Source organism: Chiloscyllium punctatum, chromosome 49 (genome assembly GCF_047496795.1).
Source record: "Chiloscyllium punctatum isolate Juve2018m chromosome 49, sChiPun1.3, whole genome shotgun sequence".
Taxonomy (NCBI): domain Eukaryota; kingdom Metazoa; phylum Chordata; class Chondrichthyes; order Orectolobiformes; family Hemiscylliidae; genus Chiloscyllium; species Chiloscyllium punctatum.
Window position 1 is genome coordinate 59574496 of NC_092787.1, and position 15165 is coordinate 59589660.

The 15165-nt window shown below is 41.2% G+C and overlaps 1 protein-coding gene across 2 annotated transcripts in view; it reads right to left on the reverse strand.

Annotated features, from left to right (window-relative positions):
• Positions 1 to 15165, reverse strand: part of whrna (whirlin a) — a 225643-nt gene that overhangs the window by 105776 nt on the left and 104702 nt on the right. For both annotated transcript variants that reach the window (XM_072565568.1, XM_072565567.1), the window contains exon 5: positions 8735 to 8943. In XM_072565568.1, coding sequence (XP_072421669.1) covers positions 8735 to 8943 — 209 coding nt within the window. The remainder of the gene's footprint in view (positions 1 to 8734; positions 8944 to 15165) is intronic.

Sequence of the window (15165 nt, forward strand, 5' to 3'; positions counted from 1 at the left end):
AACCATTTAGCCCTCCAAGCCTATTCTATTTCGGTTAGCTTATGGCTGGGAATATCACTGCCATTTAATCACAACAATCAACCATCATCGATTTTATGGACTGCAGGTTCAAGGCTTATTTTGATTTATTTGTCACGTGTATCTTGTTATAAAATACAGTGAAAAGTGTTGTATAGTGTCAGGAGTCTCCAGCGCCATCTTAAAACACAGAAAAATAAACCAAAACATAAAACATAAAGATAGTGAAATGAAAAAAGTCCAACTTTGCAGTCCATCTTGTGAAGTGCTCCATCATGGGCCTGGTAGCCAGGTATGAGTCTCCTTCACCATGATGCTACCATTGGAATGAAAGTAGCAATTCTTCAGCACCATCTCGTCTCCACCGACACCCTCGCCCACTTTGGAGTCCTCGCTGGACCTCACCAATGGAAACACCACTGACGTTGCCTGGTACCGCATCGGCCCAAACCTGACTCCGCCATCACCATGAGTCCACTTGGCCCCACCTCACTCATTTAGCCACTGCTGATGTCTCCAGGTCTTGTCCTGGGTCCAAAACCACCTCTGTTTCCATGAATCTGCATGGGAAGCAGACGTTGCTGGGAACCCAAACACAACTCCACAGCAGCAGCCAGGAGTTAGCACTAGGACTGTCTCAAAAATGCAGAAGCAGCTGAGAACCTAAACGCTCCTCCGATACTGTCACTGAGTCTGTATTGCTGGGCTTACTCGAGTCCACGCTGTTGGGCCCACTCAAGTCCGTACTGCTGGGGTCACTCGTGTCCATACTGCTGAGTCCACTCGGGTCTGTGCTGCTGGGCCCACTTGACTCTGTGCTGCTGGGCCCACTCTTGACCATACTGCTGGGCCCATGCGAGTCTGTGCTGCTGGGCCCATTCGGGTCTGTGTTGCTGGGCCCACTCGAGTCTGTGTTGCTGGGCCCATTCGGGTCTGTGTTGCTGGGCCCACTCGAGTCAGTGTTACTGGGCCCACTCGAGTTCGTACTGCTGGGCCAACTCCAGTCTGTACTGCTGTGCCCACTCGAGCCTGTACTGCTGGGCCCACTCGAGCCTGTACTGCTGGGCCCACTCGAGTCTGTACTGCTGGGCCCACTCGAGTCTGTACTGCTGGGCCCACTCGAGTCCATATTGCTGGGCCCACTCAAGTCTGTTCTGCTGGGCCCACTCGAGTTCGTACTGCTGGGCCAACTCCAGTCTGTACTGCTGGGTCAACTCCAGTCTGTACTGCTGGGCCCACCCGAGCCTGTACTGGTGGGCCCACTCGAGTCTGTACTGCTGGGCCCACTCGAGTCTGTACTGCTGGGCCCACTCGAGTCCATATTGCTGAGCCAACTCCAGTCTGTACTGCTGGGCCCACTCGAGTCTGTACTGCTGGGCTCACTTGGGTCTTATTGCTGGGCCCACCCGTGTCCATACTGCTTGTCCCACTCAAGTCAGTACTGCCGGGCCCACTCGGGTCTGTGTTGCTGGGCCCACTTGAGTTTGTACTGCTGGCCCCACTCAGGGCCATGTTGTTGGGCCCACTTATCTCCGTACTGCTGGGCCCACTTATCTCTGTACTGCTGGGCCCACTTGTGTCCTTAATGCTGGGCCCACTCGTGTCTGTACCGATGGGCCCACTTGTGTCTGTACTGATGTGCCCCCTTGAGTCCATGTTGCTGGGCCCACTCGAGTCTGTGCTGCTGGGCTCATTGCAATCAATGCAACTGAACTCTTCTCTAAGAAGTAAGTGAAATAAAATAGAAGAGAAAAATACAAGAGAAGAGAGAAAAAAAAGAAATGAAATGAAAAGAAAAGCAGATGACTCCTGGGCTCAGAATCTTTACTCCACCGCCATCTTACCAGAACTTGGTAGCAAGGTAGCAGCTCACCATGGGCAATAAATGCTGGCCTCCCAGCAATGTCTATGTCCCACAAGTGAATTTTTAAAAGTTCAGGAAAGAGCGACCTTCATATCCGAATTGGAGGGTTGTGAGCCCAGAAATACTGTGAAGAAAACATTTGTCATGAGAAATGTTAGTGGCGAGAACCATAGTTCAAAAGCCATAGTGTACGAGGCATGATGCACTTAACATTTAGAACATAGAACATAGAACAGTACAGCACAGAACAGGCCCTTCAGCCCACGATGTTGTGCCGACCACTGATCCTCATGTATGCACCATCAAATTTCTGTGACCATATGTATGTCAAGGAGTCTCTTAAATGACCCTGCCTCCACAACTGCTGCTGGCAACGCATTCCATGCTCTCACAACTCTCTGTGATATCACATTTGTGATATCTCATACAATTTGTACATGGTATTCCATTATCCAGCTTTGTATTTTTAACAACAGAACCTTGTTTCATTGCATTCATTATCCTAAAGTTAGTTATTGTATGTCACCAAAGAATAATTGTATTTGAAAAAATTTTAGAGCACCCATAAGTTCCATTTGGTGCGTTCACAAAGAAATAGGTCCAGATTAGGGAAGATCTTTGGGGAAAAAAACCAAAGTAAAACAATTTTTTTACTCCACCATTTTAAGGTTCGAAACCCTGAACAGTTCTCACAGCTTGCACTGCTGCTGTTTGAGCCTTAAAATCATACATAATTACCATCAAGAGCGTAGTTGTAATTAACTTTAATAGCCTGTGACTATAGCAAATAACTGACATTCATCACAGCATTCGTTAATACTTCCTGAACTGCAGTGAAAGTCCCATCTTTCAAAATGTAAGACAATTGCCCTTTTTGAGATTACTTTTACCAGCATTTAATAGACAATAGGTGAAGGAGTAGGTCATTCTGCCTTTCGAGCCTGCACCACCATTCAATATGATCATGGCTGATCATCCTTAATCAGTATCCTCTTCCTGCCTTATCTCCATAACCCTTGATTCCACAATCCTTGAGAGCTCTATCCAACTCCTTTTTAAATGAATCCAGAGACTGGGCCTCCACTGCCCTCTGGGGCAGAGCATTCCACACAGCCACCACTCTCTGGGTGAAGAAGTTTCTCCTTATCTCTGTCCTAAATGGTCTACCCCATATTTTTAAGCTGTGTCCTCTGGTTCGGCACTCACCCATCAGCGGAAACATGTTTCCTGCCTCCAGAGTGTCCAATCCTTTAATAATCTTATATGTCTCAATCATATCCCCTCTCAGTCTTCGAAACTCAAGGGTATACAAGCCCAGTTGCTCCAGTCTTTCAGTGTAAGGTAATCCTGCCATTCCAGTAATTGACCTCGTGAATCTACGCTGCACTCCCTCGATAGCCAGAATGTCTTTCCTCAAATTTGGAGACCAGCACTGCACACAGTACTCCAGGTGTGGTCCCACCAGGACCCTGTACAGCTGCAGAAGAACCTCTTTGCTTCTATACTCAATCCTTCTTGTTATGAAGGCCAGCATGCTGTTAGCCTTCTTCACTACCTGCTGCACCTGCATGCTTACCTTCATTGACTGGTGTACAAGAAAACCCAGATCTCTCTGTACTGCCCCTTTACCTAAATTGATTCCATTGAGGTAGTAATCTGCCTTCCTGTTCTTGCCACCAAAGTGGATAACCATACATTTATCCACATTAAATTGCATCTGCCATGCATCTGACCACTCACCTAACCTGTCCAGGTCACCCTGTAATCTCCTAAAATCCTCACCACATTTCACCCTGCCACCCAGCTTAGTATCATCAGCAAATTTGCTAATGTTATTACTAATACCATCTTCTATATCATTAACGTGTATTGTAAAAAGCTGTGGTCCCAGTACTGATCCCTGCGGTATCCCACTGGTCACTGCCTGCCATTCTGAAATGGAGCCGTTTATCACTACTCTTTGTTTCCTATCAGCCAACCAATTTTCAATCCAAGTTAGTACTTTGCCCCCAATACCATACGCCCGAATTTTGCTCACTAACCTCCTATGTGGGAGTTTATCAAAAGCTTTCTGAAAGTTCAGGTACACTACATCTACTGGATCTCCCTCATCCATCTTCAGAGTTACATCCTCAAAGAATTCCAGAAGATTAGTCAAGCATGATTTCCCCTTCATAAATCCGTGCTGACTCTGACCTATCCTGTTACTACTATCCAGATGTGTCATAATTTCATCCTTTATAATAGACTCCAGCATCTTTCCAACACTGAGGTCAGACTAACTGGTCTATAATTTCCTGCTTTCTCTCTCCCACCTTTCTTGAAAAGTGGTATAGCTTTAGCCAGCCTCCAATCCACAGGAACTGATCCCGAATCAATCGAACTCTGGAAAATAATTACCAATGCATCCACGATTTCTCGAGCCACCTCCTTCAGTACCCTGGGATGTAGACCATCAGGCCCCAGGGACTTATCAACCTTCAGACCTAACAGTCTCTCCAACACCAATTCCTGGCAAATATAAATTCCCTTCAGTTCAGGTCCTTCAGACACTGTTACCTCAGGGAGATTGCTTGTGTCTTCCCCAGTGAACACAGATCTGAAGTACCAATTCAATTCTTCTGCCATTTCTTTGTTCCCTGTTTCTGTCTTCAAGGGCCCAATTTTAGTCCTAACTATTTTTTTGCCTTTCACATACCTAAAAAAACTTTTACTATTCTTCTTTATATTATTGGCCAGTTTATCTTCATACCTCATTTTTTCTCTGCGTATTTCCTTCTTAGTAATCCTCTGTTGTTCTTTAAAAGCTTCCCAGTCCTCAGTTTTCCCACTTATCTTTGTTGTGTTATACTTTTTTCTCTTTTAACTTTATATGTTTCTTAACTTCCCTCATCAGCCACGGCCACCCATGCCTCCTCCTAGGATCTTTCTTCCTTTTTGGAATGAACTGATCCTGCATCTTCTGCATTATACACAGAAATATCTGCCATTGTTCCTCCACTGTCATCCCTGCTAAGGTATTGCACCATTGAACTTTGGCCAGCTCCTCCCTCATAGCTCCATAGTTACCTTCATTCAACTGAAAAATTGTCACTTCCGATTGTACCCTCTCCCTCTCAAATTGCAGATTGAAGCTTATTGTATTATGGTCACTACTTCCCAATGGCTCCTTCACTTCGAGGTCCCTGACCAATTCTGGTTTGTTGCACGATACCAGATCCAGAATTGCCTTCTCCCTGGTCAGCTCCAGCACCAGCTGTTCTAAGAATCCAACTCTGAGGCACTCCACAAAGTCTCTTTCTTGAGGTCCAATACCATCCTGATTCTCCCAGTCTAGCTGCATGTTGAAATCCCCCATAACAACTGTAGTAACATCTTTGTGACAGGCCAATTTCAGCTCATGATTTAACTTACATCTGACTTCCAGACTACTGTTTGGGGGCCTGTAGATAACTCCCAAGAGGGTCTTTTTACCGTTAGTATTTCTCAGCTCTATCCACACTGACTCTACATCCCCTGATTCTAGGTTCCCCCCACGCGAGGGACTGAATATCATCCCTTACCAACATGGCCACCCCACCCCCTCTGCCCGTCAGTCTGTCCTTACGATAGCACGTGTAGCCTTGAATATTCATTTCCCAGGTCCTGTCCACTTGGAACCACGTCGCATTCTCAGTATTACCCCTGTACTGTTAAGGTCACTGTTCTTTGTGACTGAATAAGACAATTTTATTTTATTAGCTTTGGGTATTTTGTGGCTAAATTCTACAGTTTGCTTTCGTATGGAGACCACTGGTCAATGGTTTTGCTAGAGGCGTTTCTTTTCTGCATTTACTGAATTTGGGTTTGTATCCTTCTTAAGTTCCAAATATGGCTTATGCAAAGTAAAGATGATTTGGCTTTTTGTGTGTATTATTTCACTGATACTCAAATAAAGTATAAAGGAAGCCATTGCTCCAACACAGATATATTTGTTTATCCATCACTAATGAAAACTACAATTGGTGACTGTGGACATTACCTCACCCAAATAGATGAAGTTGATGAAGGATTGAACCAAAGGTTTATACAATGATGTGACCAGGGCCATAATTGTGTCATTAAAGTATTCATACCTCGTGACTACTTTAAAAGTTGAAACAAAAAAATTAAGGCCGACAATTCTGTATTATAGTCTTATATTTGTCTTTACCATAATAATGCCATACGCTTAAAGGGTATTACTGTCACTGAATTCCCCCACTTTCAACATCTTTCTGGTTACCATTGACCATTACCAAGAACTGGACCAATCATATAAATACTGTGACGACAAGAGCAGGTCAGTTGCCAGAATTCTGTGGTGACTAATTCACTTTCTGTCTCCCCAAAGACTGTCCATCATCTATTGGGCACAAGTCAGGACTGTGATGATACTTACTCGATCCAACAGCACTCAAGAGCTTGGCATCATCCTGGACAAAGCAGTCAATTTGCGTGGCACCTATTCCAACACCTTTAACATTCACTCCCTTCACTTCTGAAGCATAGCTGGGTCAAAATCCTAGAACTCCTTTCCAAACAATTTGGTACAGCCCCTACACTGCAACAATTCAAGAAGGCAGCTGACCACCATTTCCCCAGTGCAACAAAATCTGTCAGAAGCAGCAAAGCTCAAATCCCTTGAATTACTCAACTAAAACATTGGAGCTGTGAGTATCCAATAAGCTATTTTTGTAAACACAAAATATTCAGTGTCATCAGGTCAATGTTTTAAAAAGTTATCTCTTGAAGGAGGGGAATGTTACAGTTAGCTTCAAACTGACAATATCAGCGAAATCCTTATCCATTTCATTCGACAATAATGTGGACCATATTTTTGAAAATAAATTTAAATGATATCAAGGCAGCTGAACCCAAATTGGGAATCCTGGAAATAATTACAAAAAAGAGGTCAGGACGTTAAAATATATAAAGAAGTGTTCCAAGAAGGGAATCAAATGATTGTTCGTACAAACCCTCGAGAGAAAATAACTAAAATTTATTGGTTTTGACTGCTTAGCTCTCATAATACAAAGATATCAAACATGTGGTTCAACAGCAATAAATGTGGGGATCTCAAGTGCTCTTGACATTCAAAACCTATTACATTCCTAACAACAACCATGACAGTCATTCTGTGTGCAACAGCTATTTAATTAAACAATAAACTTAGAAATCCCTGAGTTTATGAAGCATAAAATGGCTCCCACATGTAGAATAAATGCAACAACGAAAGTCAAATCAGAAAACTCAGATACTGCAAATTTCAAGGAACCCTTTGTTTTATTGGCACTGCACCTAATGTTGGAGAGTTTAATGAAGAAATAGTTCACAATGATTGGTGAAGACTGAAGGAAATGAATGCAGATGTGGATTGTGACTGATAAGATTAAATGGAAAAGGATAATGCAAGTACCTCTTGTCATTAACGTTCTGAGAATGTAATGTAATTTTTCCAATCACAGATACTTCCATTTATGAATAAACAACTGATTGCCTTTCTTTAATACCTCAGTTGAAGTAATTGACAATGTCCACCAGATAATTTTTAAAAAAGAGATACTGCATTTACATCATTTAACATTTGGCTCCCCCAGCTTGACATCACCTTCTGATTCTCCCTCAATGCTGGATCGCCTTTTATAATATTCTTACTGATTGTCTAAAATATTTAGATAATCCTCCTCCTTAATTTTAATTCCCAAGCTTCATAATTCTATTTTTAAAATCAAATGGTTCAAGATTTAAAACTATCTTGCTGGGCTTATTTTATGGAACAGTTTGAAATCTCTTTTTCTTAATATAGTGACCATGTGTTCTCTGCTTTCTCACTGTAAATCCAGTCGGAGACCAGTGGAGTAATGCAAGGCATTGACTCAGTATTGCATCAATTCAACCACTATAGTTACTCACTAAAAAAATTAATAATTTCATTCAGACATTGAACCTAGAGCATGTCATTGAAGTAAAGTAGAAGGCATTTTGTGGTGTTACACTTCACGTGAAAGTGCTTGACATATTTAGATACCTGTATCCCTCACATTAATGAGAACATCGTACTGTCTACTTAAGGACTGAGATAGCACCATAATCACTACTGAAGCATTGATCAGTTTGTTTGACCAGAATAGCTTTCCATGCCCCATCAAGTTTTATCTTCTGTTGTTTCAGACGCCTCTAAAACATTCCAGTGAACATGATTTCTGTACCGTGCTTTTGCAATTCTCCCAATTCCTGTCGTGTTGAAATTATGCATCTTTACATTTCCCTGTGTCTCCTTTTAGTTCTTTGCACTTGCACACTTTATACCTGCTCCTGCCCTCACAATAGCTGCCCTCTCATCCCCAAACATACTGCTTCTTTCTCTCATCACACAGATTATGCTTAGCTTTCAAAGGTGCCTTCACTATCCCTTAACAGACCCTACTCTCATATACTCGCAGAGCAGGCAACTTCAATGGTGAGGAGAAGCAATGCTACAAAAGTGGGTGGAGAAATGAAAATGGATGGACATCAGGATTGAAAATTAGATTGTATTCAATTTAAAAAAATGCTTGGCCTCACATAGGAAACCATAGAGAGGAGGTGTAATAGATATTAAAAACAAAAATAATTGAAATGGCTGCAAGCATTGAAAAAGGGCCAAGGAATATAAATGTTACCTTTAAATCACATCTTATAAACAGAGAAGACAAATTATAGTGAGCAGCTCAAGTGAAATGGATCATTTCTGACCTAGATGCCCAAAGATTTATTTCTCATAAGAAACATTAATCAGGTGGAGATATTCAAAGTTTGTTCTTAAGCTAAGGAAATAAAGGCAGGACTTACCCTGCAGAGCCACTAAAGGCAGCTGTCTCACTGAGCTCTGAGCCTGTAATCCACTTCGTCTCATCCACCACAGTCCGAGTGTGAGGCAGTCTTCCAACATCCTTTATTGTCATCATGAGATGGCGTGAAGACTTTAACATTTTCACAGCTTCATCATGGGGAATATTGAGAAAACTTCTGCCATTCACCTCTATAATCTGGTCTCCAACCTATTAAAGAGAAACCCCACAGTTACTGCAAACAATTGGAAACATCAAATGTTGGCAGTCAGTACAAAACAGCATTGTAAGCCTACTTGTACCAAATGAGATTACATTCGGAATTCCTCATTGATAGCCCTTTCTTGTTGCAATTTCTTTGTAAAATATTCAATTCAAGACACTTAGATGTCACAGTTGTAGAACACATTCGCTTCTCTTTAGCTGTACCATTGTATACCAAGACATAGATCGTGTTTCCATCTATCATCCATGGTAAGATCTCTGTAAAGCTGTGACACCTGCAGAAGGCATCTTATCGACATCAGGGCTTTTCCCATAGGAAGGAAGTAAAAAGATTGTCAGGGAAAATAATCAGGCATCAGCCAAGTTTACCTTCCTAAAGATATCTCAGAGTTAAACTCTTCATGTATATGAAGCCAAAAAAAGGAGGGAAAATGACAAACGCTATTGTGAAAATTAAATAATTTGGTTTAAGTTTCAACATCAATATCCGTTTTGGGATTTTTGATCATTTTGTTTCTCTGTAGAAATGATTTTGAAATTGAGTTACATTTGATTTCACTTGTACAATTTTGAAGAGAGGACACATTGATCTAAAATTATTAAAATGTTAATGAGCTAAGACTGAGTTTGTTCCCTAAAGATGGGAAGCATTTGTTAACCTCACACCAATTGTATTGAGACATCAGAGCTCCCCCACACTTGGTAAGAGCTCTCTGATTTAGGACAAATTTGTAAACAGAGCATTGGGATTAGAAGCAGAAGTATACTGACATTCAGACTTATTGTCATCAGGTATAAGGTCCGACACAGAAAATTGGGTTGCAAAAGTATACTTAGAAACATTCAGTTTAAATAAAATTTGATCTGAAGAAGCATGACATTGTATAGGCAACTCGCACTGATCCAATTACAAGGGTCTAATCATAAATTGCTCTCTGTAATCCCTGTCATTTGAAAATAAAGTAGCTTAATAATTTGTTCTCATCTCCTTTAATTAAAACATGAACATTGTGGGTACTGAAATATTTGGGAAGAGCATGTAAAGGGCATATTTGAACTACAGGCTATGTTGATTGCATTTTGAGAGGGTTGTATTGCTAATTGTGTTATTTATTTAGCTTTATACCCTTATGAGATGTGGGCCAGGCAAGCTGGGCCTGCATTTATTGTTCATCCCTAGTTGCCCTTGAGAAGGTATGATGAGCTGCTTTCCAGAATCACTCCAGTCCAATCTAAAGGGGCTGGTTGTGTATTATCTCTTCAAAGGCCAAGCATTACCTTGGCCTCAACTACCTGCACAAAGGCCTTTGCTCTCCCTTCAAAATAAATAACTCCATTTTAGAAAAGTAAACTTTTTTTTAATGAATGTTAGTTTCTATGCACAGATCATAAACTGCCAACCTTCAGCGTTTGAAAATGTAGGCTACTATCAGAAGCACCTTTCAAAGGTTTAGGTTCTGCAAAGAACTAGCACATCCAGTATGACACAAACCTTTTACTTTGCTCCAAGCCACATTGAAAAAAAATTATTTTGTTTTGTGAGTTTTATAATAACTGCTTAAAGGGAAATAGTTGCCTCAAGGGCAACTAGGGATGAACAACAAATACTGGCCCAGCTTGCATTGCCCATACCTCATAAGAGAATAAAGCAAAATAAATACAGGGTTACTCGTAAAAGGCAGAGGTACAAGACTTTTTGTATTTTTCTTTATAATACAGGCCACTTTGGAAGAAGAAGCAAGGTGAGGGAGTATTCAATGAATGGCAGGACACTGGGTAGTTTAGTGGAACTCAGGGATCTTGGGGTAATTACTGACAGATCCCTGAAGTTGGCAGAGCACGTGAATAGGATATTTAATAAGATGTATGAGACACTTGCTTTCTGGTATAGAGTATAAGAGCAAGGAGGTAATGTTGGAGTTGTACAGAGCATTGGTCAGGCCACAACTGGAGTATTCTGTGCAGTTCCGGCCACTTCACTAGAAGGGATACAGGGGAGGTTCACCAAGATGTTGCCTGGGATGGAGAAAGTGAGTTATAAGGAGAGACCAGATAGGCAGATTGAGGGGGGACAGATTGAGGTGTATGAGGTTATGAGGGCTATTTCCCTTGGTGAGGGATCAATCATGAGAGGGCATAGATTTAGGGTAAGGGGTAGGAGATTCAAAGGGGATTTGAGAAAAAACTTCTTCACTCAGCATGTGGTAGGACTCTAGAATGCACTGACTGGGAACGTAGTGGAGGTTGAAAACCTTACAACCTTTAAAAAAAATTTAGATAAGTACTTCAAATATCATAACATTCAAGGATATGGGACAAGTGCAGGAAATTGGAATTAGTGCTTTCTTGGTGGTAGCTATTTCAATGCAGACTCGATGGGTCAAAGGGCCTTTTCTGCACTGTATGAATCTATGAAGAGTCCAAATGACCTGCTTTTGTGGTACATCATTTGATGAATCTGATTTAGCAATTTGCAAAAATACATATTTTTAAAAGTAATATAAACATAGGCTGTGATATAACTGAGAACAGATTATCAGTGCACTGTTAATCTTGGCCAACTTTCTGAGGGTGCAATAAGGGCATTTCCCCAGTAGGAGGGCAGACAGCTCTTCACAGTTGCTGAAGGTGGAGCTTGGGCACAGCCCCAGCCCCAGGCACAGGCACAGAGCTAATGCCCGGCACAGGAAGGAGCCTAAAGAAATGTAGAATAAAATTGGAATGACACACACATATTTGATGCTGTCCACATTTTATTGCTCATTATTGACAAATAAATCAATGCAAACATGATGAAGTTAGTTGGTGTCATCAACCCCAGGTGAGGCTTTCTCAAGTTTTCTGCACACAACTGGTCCAAGGCTTTGTTTGTAAAGGTACAGCATTTTTACATCTAGCCATGAGGAATACAACAGCATTATTTGAGCTATTGCAACCTCATGAACAATACTGGCACCTGTGACATTGTGGTTTAGATTGTGGTTCCCAGAATTTTGAAATAATCTCACAATTTTACGCAAATACTGAAGCTTTCATTAACTGTATTTCTTGCAGCTTCTCAGGTGGGGGCACAGTCTCTGTGGCATCCTGCCCACATAAGTAAGTATGCACAGTTATGGAGTTTCTAAGTCTTCTCCAATAACATATGGCACATTGTAAGAATCTGAAATCAGCTTTGTTTACAGGCAATATGAGTGTCAGGCTCACAGATCTGGCAGCACCTGTGAAGACAAATCAGAACTGAGGAAGGGTCACCGGACCCGAAACATTAACTTTGATTTCTCTTCACAGATGCTGCCAGAGCCGCTGAGCTTTTCCAGCAACTTCTGTTTTGTTTCTGATTTACAGCATCTGCAGTTCTTTCAGTTTTTTATTTAGTACTAGTGCAAACCTTGAATCAATGCAGTATAAATAAGCCTGGACATGGGTCTGGAAAATAGGTTAACTAGTTTGCTTCTTTTCTCTGCTTAAAAAGGGCATTCATGAAATGTGTGTGTTTTTGTCTTGTGAAAGAGAAGAGTTGTGCATCAGTTTTGTCACATAACTCAGGAACATGTCTGGTACAAGTTTGAACAACGGGGTTAAAAATTAGTCCGGCCTGTTCTATACAACACTGCAGCTTTTGCAGGTTGGCAGCACTGCTGCAACAGCAGTTACCCTGGTAACAGCTCAGACACTGATTTGTGCATTAAGTTGCTGTGTGCTCAAAATGGCACAAACGGAAGCCTCCTTGCAGTTAAAATTATCGAATGTATAACTGATCTGAGATTTTGCTGAAAACAATCCATTGGTAAAAGCAGAAGCTGCAGAATCAAAACAAAACATCCACCAGGAAGTTCTTCAAATGATCACCACAGAAATTGGTCAAGGCGGTGAGATATAAGGCCTTAGCTGCCATTAAACTACCCCACATATATGCTGATACAAAGCAGTTTACAATATACTTCAGCAGATGACCTACAGCATAACTGAGGAGGCAATCTAACCCTTGAAGATATCCTCCTGGAGATGTGCTTGTTCCTCACATTGAGCAACTCCATTGAAAACAATGTCAAAAACATCAAAGGCAACCCACTGTGTAAACCTACTGTTGAATCTTTTATAATGAGGTGGAATTCTACCAGCTCTCTGCTGACATTAAAAGTTAAGCTGCAGAGAACAAAGCCTGAGCACATGTTTAAGCACTGATGCATTGCTTTGTTATTGACCTCAGTGTGAAGTGCAACATAGCTCAGTTCTAACGCTATGCTGTGTGTCATCTTTCCCCTTGGAAACAGGCACCCACAGTTTTACGATGGCACTGTGAAGGCAGAGCGTTGCTTCCCTATCATCCACGCAGTTAAATTTGTCCTTGGAGAAAGTACAAGATTTTTAGACAGACAAGCATATCCCTTTAACATAATTGTAATTTAGCAATAAGCAAATGTTTTTTCTCAGGCAAGTTCCCAGCATGTTGTTTGATCATTACGATTTCTTTGCAAGAATCTGATCTAATCCCTCACTCTCCAACAAACAGCGCGGTAGGAAACTGAAACCTGCCTGTTCAAATAGCTTTGATTACATAAAAACTGCTTCAGGTCAAAACTTAGTATGCCCTTGCTTCAGTACGTTTCTGTGAAAGTTGCATTTTGAGCATTCCCAGCAGAAATCATCAACAGTTTATCAATATGATGGTGTAGATAATATAGAAGAGTTCAGCTCAGACTGCAGACAACACTAAGATAATACAAAATGTCTGTTTAACCTGATACAGTCTCCACTGTCATTTTAATCAAGTCTAAAATGGTGATGACTGCAAAAATTAGATTGTAAGCCATTAATTAAATGGTTAATAACAAAGTGATTTTATTTTGTTGTGACAGATGGATAAAGTGAAGAATCAACATATCACCATTCTGGCTTTACATGCCAATAAATGGATTCTACTGAGGGAACAAATCCCAAAAGTGTGATGGATGGGAAGTGTAAATAAAGCAGAGATAGCATCTGTTTTTTGTGGGATTTTGTTCACTGGCAAAATCAAATGCTGAGTCTGATTCATGATTCTTGTTTAAGTGAAACTGTCTTTATTGAGGGTCTTTGCTTGTGCTCAAGAGATTGGAGAGGTCAAGAAGGAATCTGGTCAATCCAGGCATTCGGTAGCTCTGTCATTAGCTGGTCGATATCTCTGTTTCTCTCTCCACAGATGCTGCCAAACATGCTGTGCTGTTTCCAGCATTTTCTGTGTTAGTTTCAGGTTTTGTTTTTGGATCATTATCCAGGTTCATGTTGCCAGTGGTGAGGTAAGACTGAAGACAACAAATGTTGAAGAGTTGTGAGTAATCTGCCAACAATTCACAATGCTAATGACGGACAAGTTTCTCAATAACAGGACAAAACTTGCACCACATTTGGCCAGGAGACATTAAGCACAGTTGACAGTGTGATGCATTTTGTTACAATTGGCTCCAATCCCTCATGCTAATAATGAAGCATTGCTGAGGTTTTAAACTGGCCAAGAGCCCTTCAATGAAAACAAATGCATTCCTTGGCCCATGAGATTGCCAAGAAGATGGTATTTATTGCAACACTATTTGATGCTAAATGTCCTCATAGAATTGCAAGAGATCATTTATCTCTCATATTTGTCCTTGTTGTGTGACTCAGTGTTGTCTTTCCTGCTGCATTTTCGAATGTTATAGATTCAAATCCACTCCAGGAATCTAGTCTAGCTGGCACTGTAGGGCACAGTGTAAGCAGTGCTACATTGTTGGATAGGTTTAATTCACCCGTGGTGTTCTAGTATGGTCATGTCTGAAAATTCAAATAGATCTGAAAGATTGAAGACTAATGAATTCTCCCAACATGCTGCTCAACATTTGTTCCTCAGCAATGACTGATCAAAGCAACATGACTGGTCACTTATTTCGATCTGGAGTATTTCGCTTTATGCAGTTTGGCTTTTGTGGTTAACTTGAAAATGACTACACTTAACTCAATAGACATGAAGCACTTTAGCATCACATAATAACATAAAATAATACTGCAAACACAAGGCCTTCAATACTTTCTTTTCCTTCCTCTGTCTTAGTAAAGAGAGACAAGCCATTATCAAACCTTTTATAGTTTTTGTTGATGACTGCAGAATCATCTATGAGCCTTGATGAGAGAAATTTGTATGCAAGCATTTCCCTGAACACAGCACTCATATTTATTCATGTAATTCTG